Source organism: Gallus gallus, chromosome 23 (genome assembly GCF_016699485.2).
Source record: "Gallus gallus isolate bGalGal1 chromosome 23, bGalGal1.mat.broiler.GRCg7b, whole genome shotgun sequence".
Lineage (NCBI taxonomy): Eukaryota > Metazoa > Chordata > Aves > Galliformes > Phasianidae > Gallus > Gallus gallus.
In genome coordinates, this window is record NC_052554.1 from 985,224 (window position 1) to 996,052 (window position 10,829).

The following is a 10,829-nucleotide window of genomic DNA, read 5'->3' on the forward strand; positions in this document are numbered from 1 at the left end:
TTTCTTTTTCCTTTTCTTTCTTTCTTTTTCTTTTTTCTTTTTTTCTTCTTTTTCTTTTTCTTTTTCTCTTTCTTTTTTTTCTTTTTCTTTTTCTTTTTCTTTTTCTTTTTCTTTTTCTTTTTCTTTTTCTTTTTCTTTTTCTTTTTCTTTTTCTCTTTCTCTTTCTCTTTCCGTTTCTTTTTCTTTTTCTCTTCCTCTTCCTATACCAATGTTTCCCTCCCATTCTCACGCCCATCACCGCCACCGCCCCCACCCCTCCCTCACCGCCGCTCCCCGCACCCCTCAGCCCCGGCAGAACCCCTCCCTCCCGGCCCCGCCCCGCTCTGCCCCCGCCCCTCCCGGAGCCACCTCCCCTCCCCCAACCTCAGGGCCCGCCCCGGGGAGGTGTAGGGGCCGCACCATGGGGGCCTGCCTGGGGGTCTGCTCGCTGCTCAGCTGCGTGAGTGCCCCTGGGGGATGGGGGACAGCGGGAGGGGTGGGGGCTGCGCTGGCTCCGAGAGCTGAGGCTGGGAGGGGGGGTCCGGGGGAGGGCACTTGGAAGCGGTGGGGGCAACCGGGCGATGCGATCCGATGCAGCCGACGAGAGGCGGGGGAAGTCCGGAGGGGGATGTCTCCCTTTGTACCCTGGAGGATGAGGGAACCCCGGGGGGGGGGATGAAGGACACCGCTGGGGGGTGTCCTCGTCTGTATGCATGAGGATGCAGCCCACATGCCCACCGGCCAAAGGGAACCCATGGGGTTTGTCCCATGGCAGAGGGGCTCGTTGATTGGGGGGGGAGCCCGGAGTATCGGGAGGAGCCCATGATATTGGGGCACCTTTATGGGATGAAACCCCTATACTGGGAAAAAGCTGGGCCCTCCCCCTCACCCACCCCCAAAGGAGGATCGGGGCTGTCCCAGGGGGTCAGTGGGTTCAGGGCATCCCAGGAGGAGTCGCAGCCCCAATACTCGGGGGGATGGGGGTCCGGCTGGTCCTGCTGCGTGGGTGCTGTGCAGGTGACACAGGTGGGTGCTCCGGGTGCTGTGCCCGTGACTCACAGCCAGGGCAGGGCTGGGAAACCACCCCGCCTGAATGGGAGCTGCTTTCACAACTCGGCGTCATGATTTCAGAGGTGGAACTGTCATAACGTACGGCCTGAGTGCAGGATGCTCTGTGTGTCAGGAGTGTGGCTGATACCTTTCCTTAGGGGCACATGTTGGAAAAGCCAGGAGTGGGATTTCCACGGGCAGCGTATGGTGCTGACCTAAATGTGGGTTTCTTTCCCCTCCAAAAAAAAAGCATTTTGGCCCAGGCTATGGGAATAGGGTAGAGTCATGTGCTTATAGGGTCTACGTAGGGTTAGGACCCTGCATTTCACATGGCTGTCAGTGTGGCCGTGGGGCAATGCTGGCACCTGCAAGTTGCCCGCCTCCTGAGCCCATGCTGACTGCATGGTTTGGTACTGATTAACCTGCAGAGTCATTCATTTAATGGGAGATTACAACCAGTTGCTTGGCATTGCTTCGGGCTGACTCAGTCTGTGCAGCCTCAGGGGAACTGTGGTAAGGGCAGCCTACAAGAGGAGGTGTTGGGTTGTTGTTGCTGTTAGTGTTGTTGTTGGGTTGTTACTGGGTGGTTGTTGCTGATTGTTGGGTTGTTGTTGGGTCGTTGCTGCTGTTTGTTGGGTTGTTGGGTTGCTGTTGGGTTAGGACCTTGCAGACTGTTTTGCACTGTCTGTGCTCCCCGAGCTGCCGTTCCATGCGAGCCACGCTGGCACTGAGCTGCATTCAATGAGGAAGTCTGCAGTGAAACCAGAGGGATTAATCTTTAATCTGTGGCAGCCGAAACCTGATGCTTCCCCATCAACATGCCACCTTGGTGCTGTGGCTGCTTCCTTTTACGTGCTTTTTCCATCCTGCAGGATGCTGCCTGCTCCCTTGGGTGTGGGCTCCCCGAAACCTCAGACACGCAGCATCCTGATGTACCCATCCCAGGGAAAGCCAGCTTAGGGACATGTCTTAGTGGATATGGTGGTGATGGGTCGATGGTTGGACTTGGTGATCGTAGAGGTCTTTTCCAACTGTAATGATTCTGTGCAGACGGGGTGCATGAGGTCATTCCTCCTGCACGTCTTCAGAGAAGCTCTCATGGGATGCCCAGCAGTGTTCCCATAAGCAAGTGCATCTCCTGGCCATGCCTATCTGAGGGCTTTCTCCCTTTTTCCTTCTCTAACCTTGCTCTTGCTGCTTGATTTCTTTTTAAAGCAGCCGTGGGTGCTGGGGATGTGCACAAGCTGTGGTTTTCGTGTTAAAGATGCCTTCATAGAACTTGCAGAGCTCACAGTGCCCCAAAAGCTTCAACATTAGGAAGTGATGGCAGTGACCCCCACATTCAGCACAACAAACTTCACGTTTGAAAGGCAGAAAGAGCGGTTCAAAGGGAAGCGAAGGAGCTTTGAAAGCAAAATAAATCGATGCTGTGAGCTTACAGATAGAAGGAAAGCAACTCAGTGAGGACCGGAGAGGGGGGCAAAAGGGGAGATGCAGTTTTGGGTCCTTGGAGGCACCTTGCCAAGGTGCTGGGATGGTGGTGGTGTTCCCACAGTTGACCTTGGCAGTTTAAGGGAAACTCAGGGGACACATTATTCCCATTTTCTTCTCGGGTATTTAACTCAGGACTGTTCACTTGTATGGCACAGGAGAGGGTTAGTGGTCCAGAAATGTTTCTTGAGGTGTTTCTAATGTTATTTATTCTCCATCTTTACACTCTCTTAGGAAATAGGGATTTTGGACATGGCCTCACAGCACCGTGGGGGTGATGAAGGTTGAAAATAGTCCCCGTCCTGAGCAGTCACATTCAGAGCAGGATGTGGTGGCCAGGGCTGGCTGCTGGCCCTCTCCTGCCCCATAACCAGCATTACAGCCTGTTTTAATGCAAAACCCTTTGGTTATTCTTCCTCTTAGGCAAGGAACAATGGCCATTTGGGTGCTGCTTGGAGCTCTCCCAAACCTTGCAGGCGTTAAATAGGTACCTGAGTACCCCAATTATTGGACAATCTAGTGGGAACGTTTAGAGGAGCAATGAAGTCAAACTTGGAGCAGGGATGCAAGCAGCATCTCCCCGCTGCTCCTGCCACTGTGGTTTGTGGTATCCAGGGATTTGGGCAGCCAGGACTTGTAGGAATACCGTGCCTCAGTTTTCCCCATCTGTAAAATGAGCCCTGCAGCTGAGTGCATCCCACACCCCCTCCCCACTTATCTCTGGGCTCTCATTGCAGGTGTCCTGCCTGTGTGGCTCAGCACCATGCCTGCTCTGCGGCTGCTGCCCCTCAGCCAGGAACTCCACCATCTCCCGTCTGCTCTTCACCTTCTTCCTCTTCCTCAGTACACTCGTTTCCATCATCATGATCATCCCCGGCGTGGAGAAGGAGCTGCACAAGGTAATGCTGCTGCCTTCAGGGCGATGGCTGGGCTTGATGGTTAACTCAGGGTGGGTACATGGAGCTTATTCAGAGAGTGAATTTTTGGGGACATGTTGTTGCTTCTGATGCTTTTTTCCCCATCTCCTCATTCTTGCAGCTCCCGGGTTTCTGCAGGGGCAGCGACTCAGTGCTGGGAGTCCAAGCTGACGTTGACTGCAGTGGTTTCCTGGGCCATAAGGCTGTGTACCGCATGGGCTTTGCCACGGCTGCCTTCTTCTTCCTCTTTGCCATGCTGATGGTGTGCGTGCGCAGCAGCAAAGACCCACGAGCTGCCATACAGAATGGGTGAGTGTGTCCCCATGCTTGGCTGGAAGCTTGGATGGAGGCCGTTGCCATTTTTTTTTTGCCCTTTTTATCCCCGTTTTGGGTGTGGGGTAAAACAGAAGGGCAGTTTGAGCTCACTCTTACTTGTACTCCACGGTATTTGTGGTGTGTGCAATGTGCTGGAATTGGAGGTGTCTGCTGGGCATCCCTCTGACGCTGCTCCCCATGGGGTGCCCCTGGCCCATGGTCCTATCCAAGGAGCCAAGCATCCCTGGTGTTGGGAACTGCTGGGGATTCCCATTTTCAGACCCTGATTCCTCTCCCCTTTCTCAGCTTCTGGTTCTTCAAGTTCCTGCTGCTGGTGGGGCTCACGGTGGGGGCCTTCTACATCCCTGATGGCTCCTTTACAGCAGGTGAGGGGCTGTGGGTGGGCAGGGGGGTGCCCATGGGGTTTGTGCCCTCCACATCCTCACACTTGGTGCTACCCTGATGCACCCCACGGCATTGCAATCCTATTACTGACCCACTTCCCTCCCACCACCACCCAAGTTTGGTTCTACTTCGGCGTGGTTGGCTCCTTCCTCTTCATCCTCATCCAGCTCATCCTCCTCATCGACTTTGCCCACTCTTGGAGCCAACTGTGGCTGCGCAATGCAGGCGAGAGCAATGCCAAGGGCTGGTATGCAGGTGGGTGCTGTGCCTCAGGGGCTCACGTGGGGCCAGCTGTGATGCTCGTGGCCCTGCTCCAGCCCCTTCCCTTCTCCCCTTCCTCCTCAGCCCTTTGCACCGTCACCTTCATCTTCTATGCCGCCTCCATCGCGGCCATCGCTTTGCTCTATGTCTACTACACCAAACCCCAGGGCTGCACGGAGGGCAAAGTCCTCATCAGCATCAACCTCATCCTCTGCGTCATCATCTCGGCCATATCCATCCTGCCCAAAATCCAGGTGAGGTGGCAGGAGGGGGTGGCCGTGCTGCCTCCCCCCTGTGCAGGGCTCAGCCCTGAGCACCCCCGTGCTGTTTGCAGGAAGCTCAGCCACACTCAGGGCTGCTGCAGGCATCTCTCATCACCCTTTACACCGTCTTCATCACTTGGTCTGCCCTGGCCAACGTCCCCAGTGAGTGCCCTCGTTGCTCTGGGGGGTGCATGGGGTCAGGGATGGCACTGATAAATATGAACCCCCCCCAGCCCAGGAGTGTAACCCCACACTGCTGCTGAGAAACAGTACCGGCTCAGCTGCAGCCCCACAGACGCTGACAACGTGGTGGGATGCGCCGAGCATCGTGGGGCTGGTGGTCTTCATCCTCTGCACGCTCTTCATCAGGTGAGGCCATGACAATACCATTGTGGTCCGCAATGCTGGGACCCCGCAGGGTCCTGCACACAGCTTTTAGGATGTCAGGAGGAGTTGCATGAGCTGCATCCCCCAAAGGGCTCTGCTGCCTCAGGGACACTCCTGCAGGGCATCTCTTTCCCTGACCCATCTGCCCATCCGTGTGTCTGCTTGCAGCGTCCGCTCCTCAGACCACACCCAGGTCAATAAGCTGATGCTGACGGAGGAGAGCGGAGCTGGAGCTGGGGCTGAGGCAGCAGCAGAGAGCGGGGTGCACCGTGCCTATGACAACGAGCAGGAGGGCGTCACCTACAGCTACAGCTTCTTCCACCTCTGCCTCCTCCTCGCTGCCCTCTACATCATGATGACCCTCACCAACTGGTACAGGTGGGCAGCGCTCTTGGGGGTCAGTTATGACCCTGTCCTCTGTTCCTCCCTTCTTGGGGATTATCATTGCTCTTGGGCTGGGCATGGGTGCTGCAATGGGTCCATGTGTGAGCAAACCTAATGTGTAACCCATCAGCGTTCATTATTTGAAGGGAGCCAAGCACCCAATGGATGCACTCTGGGTGGTTCTGAGTTCAGTGGGTAGCCTCCTGCAGCATTCCTTCAGCTTGCAGCACTCCCCATAAGCTTGCAACATCCCCCCACTTGCAACATCCCCGCTCTGCTTGCAGCACCCCCTCTCTTCTTGCAGCATTCTCCCTGTGCTTGCAGGACACCCTGCAGCATGCAGCATCCCCCTTTGCTCACAGCTGCCGCACCAGGCTCGCATCCCCCAGCACACAGCACAGACCTGAGTGCCCCCCTCTCTTTTGTTGTTCCAGGCCTGACAACAGCCTGCAGGTGCTGCACAGCCCTTGGACTGCCGTGTGGGTGAAGATCAGCTCCAGCTGGGCCGGGCTGCTGCTCTACGTGTGGACATTGGTGGCCCCCCTGGTGCTGCCGGAGCGGGATTTCAGCTGAGCACTGCTGCAGGGTCCCCTCCTCACCCAATGCCTTATACCTGGACTCGAGTTTTGCACGTGGGTTTGTGCCTTCTTGTGGGTTTCCCATTTTAATTTAAAAGGGATAAAATGCCAAGCAGGGACAATCAGCAAGAGGGCCGAGAATGACTTGAGGATGGCGTAAAGCTCTTCTACCCTCTGTGCATGTCTGGTGCCTTCAGCAGTGCCTCCAGCCCCTTCTCTTTCAGTGTTTGGAGGGGGTTGCACAGGCTGCTCTCACCTGGTTTGGTGCCCTGGGGCCTTGGTGCCAAGGAACCAGAACCTGGTGCTAGGAACGTCCCCAGGGAGCCCCGAGGACAGCTGTGCTGGGGGCTGAGTGTTGCTTGTGCCCCCTGAGCTTTGGTGGCTGGGTGGCTCCTGCAGGGCTCCTCCTGCCTCCTGAATAAAGTCTTGTTTGGAAAAAAGCCCAGACACCTTTGTGTCCTCTTGGGGTCTCTCATCATGTGCGTGCGTGGTGGGTACACAGTGGGACATCACCTGCACTGTGCGTGCTGCATGCTTCACCTTGCATCCTGCACCCTTTGGTCTGTGTCTTCCATCCTTCCTCCTGCATCCCGGTACCCTTCAGTCTGCATTGTGCGCCCTGCAGCCTGTGTCATCCATCCTGAACCCTACAACCTTCATCCTGCAACCCATGTCCTTCATCCCTTCATCCTGCAACCTACATCCTTCATCCTATACCCTACATCCTTCATCCTGCATCCTCCACCCTGCATCCTCCTTCATCTTCCGTCTTGCATTCTGCATCCTTCCTCCTGCATCCCAGCATCCTTCAGTCTGCATTGCACACCCTGCAGCCTGTGTCTTCCATCCTGCACCTTGCAGTCTTCATCCTGCATCACTTCACCCCGTGTCTTGCATCCTTCATTCTGCATCCTAGCATCCCACATATCACATCCTACATCCCTCATCCTACATCTTGCATCCTGTATCCTTTCAGCCTTCATCCTGCATCACCCATCCTTGCATCCGGCACCCTGCACGCTCCACCCTGCATCCTTCATCCTACATCTTGCATCCTGCATCCTTCTCCCCTTCACCCCGCATCCGCGCTTTGCATCATTTCTCGCACACCTCTGCAGCCTCTGGGACGTGCAGGGCTGCACCCCAGGGACGAGCTGAGCTCCGCAACGGGAGCGCGGGGCGGGGACGAGGCGGGGACAGGGGCGGGGACGTGCGGGGTCCCGTTGGTGGCCACGAGGTGGTGCTGGCGGCACGCGCCCCGCGTCCTCCTGCAGAGTGCAACCCTTCCCACGCGTCCTGCACCTTTCACCATGCCTCCTGCACCCTCCATCCTGCACCTTTCACCATGCACCCTGCATCCTGCACCTTGCCTCCTGCACCCTGCATCATCCTACATCCTTCACCATGCATCCTGCATCCTTCGCTCTGCACCTTGCACCCTTCATCCCTGCGCTGTGTATTCTGCACTCTGCATCCTTCATCCTGTGCTACACACCCTGCACCCTTTGTCATCCATCCTGCAGCTTGCACGCTGTGTTCTGCATCCTGCACCCTGTACCCTGCATCATGAGTTGGGCGTGCTGCACCTTTCATCCTTCACCCTGCACCCTTAGGTCTGCATTGTGCACTCTGCAGCCTGCATCTTTCATCCTGCACCTTACAGCTTGCATCCTGCATCACCCATCCTGCACCCTCACCATGCACAATGCATCCTGTACTCTTCACCTTGTGTCTTACACCCTGCATCCTGCAGCACCCATCCTGCACCCTCACCATGCACAATACATCCTGCACCCTTTACCTCATGTCCTGCATCCTGCACCATGTCATGCATCCTACACCCTACACCCTTCACTAATCATCCTGCACCCCATACATTGTGTCCTGCACCCCCACGTCCTTCACCCTGCACCTTTCACAGTACATCCTGCACCCTTCATCCTGCACCCTGCATCGTGTATGCTGCACCCTGCACCCTTCACCTTGCATTCTGCACTGTGTCATGCATCCTTCACCCTACACCCTTCATCCTTCATCACTCATCCTGCACCCCATACTTTGCCACCTGCACCCTGCAACCTTTCTTCATGCCCTGGGTGTGCTGGGCTGTGTGAGCAGAGCTGGGCTGTGCTATTTGGGCAGCAATGGGGGGAGGTGAGCACCTCCGGCTCCCAGCTGGGCTGTGACGTGCCCTATGTGTGTCCCCATGTGTCCCCATGTGCACCACAGGCAAGTGTGAATCTGCAGGAATAACCCACCAGCACTGATCATCCCCACGGGTTTTCCTGGGGAGATTTGAATGGCACAAAACGCTGCTATGGATTTATTTCACTTACGTCTCCTCTCCATTATTTATCACAATACAAACAGCCTCCGCTCTTTATTTTCTACATGGAACAGTTCAGCCAATGCACCCCAATGGGCAAACCCAACTAAAATACTCTCATTACTCCATTTCACCCTCCCTTGGGGGGGCACCTCAGAATTACAACCTGGGGGACAATGAGAGTAATGTGAGCAACTGAGGAAAACTCCTCCGCTTGCTTCACCAAAGGTGGCTGTGATCGCTGCCTTGCTAAATTCAATGGGGTGAAATAAAGCAGAGAGGGGTTGGGGCTAAAATCCTACAGGGGTGTCACCCTCCTTTGGGTCACAGAAGAGTTGGGGACCTCAGTGACATCACCTGAAGGCAGGAGGGGCCCTCATGCCCAGGGGGTCCCAAGCAGAGCCCCCGCAGCAGCGATCTATTCAGTGCAGTGCGTGCTCTCTCCTGGCTTTATTTTATTCATGGGATTAACACATCGGGCAGCAGCCCGCCTGGCTTTTGCTCTGAAGAGGAGGGGAAAGCATTTCCATAATTCATTTAAATGAGGCACCCAGGGAAATCCAAATTGGACTTCCAGTGTGTTCACGGTGCCACGCAGAGCCCCGCGATCCGCAGCCGGAGCCATTAATGCCTCCCAGACGGACCGCAGAGCATCTATAATTAATAGCAGAGCAGAGCCACGGCCCAGCCTCCAAAGCAAACACCTCCTGCTCCGAGCAGCTCCTGCACCCCACATCCCTGGGGCAGGGATTTATTTCGGCTCACCTTCTCCCTCTCCCAAGAATCCCAATGGAGCATCCAGGGGAGCACTGGGGTGAGAGCAGCAGGAGGAGGAACCCAGAGATGCATTAAATCACAGCTCTTTTCTGGCCTTGGGTGAGAATGATGGGGTTTGCATCAGCCCCTTTTTGCTGCTGCATTGGATGTTCTCCATGCAGAAGGCAGCAGTTTTGGGGCCAACGACAGCCCCCATGCTGCACATCCCCCTGCTGATCCCTGTGCAGCTTCTGCATCTCCAGCACTGCCTTTCTGTACCTCCAGCATCGCTTTGAAGAGCACTGAAAGGATGAGAAGGAAGACAGGGAAAAAAAAATCAAGCTTGAACCCTGCTGCTAGAGCAACATCTGTATCTATAAATACCAATGTGAGCAGGAACAGGCTGTATCTCCTGCAGCTCCTGAAGGCAGCAGAGCCGCCTCGCCCCAGCTAACCTCCTTCCAACACATGCTCCTGTAATGCACACGAGTCACTGCTGCACAAAAAAAGCCCCTTTAGCTCACTGCTTCCTGCTTGTGGCTTTCCCAAAGCTCCCATGCCCCACGTCCCCTCCCTGGGACACACTGTCCCCCAGCCCATGGTCACCCCTCTGGATGGGGTGGGCTGAGCTTCATCTCATACACACATTTTGCTGATGTTTGGACCAGTGCTGGGACCGGTGTGGGGTCTGCCCTGGTGGTGCCAAGCTGAGACCTTCTGGATCCCAAAATCCAGGCTTAGAGTCTGGAGGAATGCAGCCAGCCTTGGATGACCCAAATCCTTGCTCAGACAACACTGAGGTCATGAGGGGGTGATGAGCTTGCTGGGACCCCTCCATTCCCTGTTTGTTCCTGTGCTGTTTGAGTGAGGGAACACATGATGCAGCATGCTGGGGCCATCCCACATTGCTCATCACATAAACCCATCTTCATCCGTCCTCCATGGCAGGAGGCAGCACACACATGCACTGCACTTATGGACATTCCCTTTCTGATTTCCAGCTAAAATACCTTCCTCCAGCCAGACCCCTGCCCCTCTGCCTGTCTGAGCTACCTGGCTTTCTGTGGTGCTGCTTTTGGGATGCTTTCTGTCCACACAGCACCGCTGTTGTGCTTTATTTCCAATTTGATCTATGCTCTCTGTGTTTGGATGTGGGCCACGAGCATCCTCTCCAGCCTGGGGCTGAGCACAGCATCATTTGGCTCAAGGAAGAGGGGCTGAGTTCTCCCAGCTCAAAATATCCCTTCGGGACTGAACAACAAGTGGAGACATTTGCTCCAACAGACGCCTGCACCTTTAGCTCTATCATTCAGCTGGGTCCCATTTGCAGGGTGTTTTTTTCTTTCTTTTTTCTTTTTTTTTTCATTCCCTTTGGCTCTTTTCCACCCAAAATGCCGGCAGAGAAGCGGCACATCACGTCCCGGCCTTGCAGAGCCTGGGCTGCCTCCAGGTCCTGGAGAAATCCCATGCTGGAGCATCATCCCCTGCTGCCCAGCACGTAGGGCTGCTCCAGATGTCTATGCTGACGGTGCTGGGTGGCTCCAACGTCACTCTGTTCCATGGGGTTTTCCTGGGGGCAGCTGTGGGGTTTTTCCTTATTTATTTATTTTCGCTTTTATTATTATTTTTTTTTCCCCTTTTAATTCCCTGTCCTCTCTGTGTCAGCCCCTCCTGTCTCTGCGGATGGGGATGTGCAGCTCCCCATGTCTGCAGGGAC

The 10,829-nt window shown here is 55.4% G+C and overlaps 1 protein-coding gene across 2 annotated transcripts; it reads left to right on the forward strand.

Moving 5' to 3' along the window:
• The first annotated feature begins 373 nt into the window (after positions 1-373).
• On the forward strand, positions 374-6,477 carry SERINC2 (serine incorporator 2). Of its 2 annotated transcripts, none has more exons than NM_001030890.2 (10): positions 374-439; positions 3,258-3,419; positions 3,559-3,746; positions 4,059-4,138; positions 4,275-4,412; positions 4,503-4,672; positions 4,753-4,843; positions 4,915-5,050; positions 5,237-5,446; positions 5,887-6,477. In NM_001030890.2, exons 1-10 carry the CDS (start codon positions 401-403, stop codon positions 6,023-6,025), a joined length of 1,353 nt encoding a protein of 450 aa, NP_001026061.2. In that variant the 5' UTR covers positions 374-400; the 3' UTR covers positions 6,026-6,477. The 2 variants fall into 2 exon arrangements, with proteins under 2 accessions (NP_001026061.2, XP_040507636.1); XM_040651702.2 differs by lacking the exon at positions 374-439 and adding an exon at positions 1,495-1,542.
• The last annotated feature ends 4,352 nt before the right edge of the window (positions 6,478-10,829 follow it).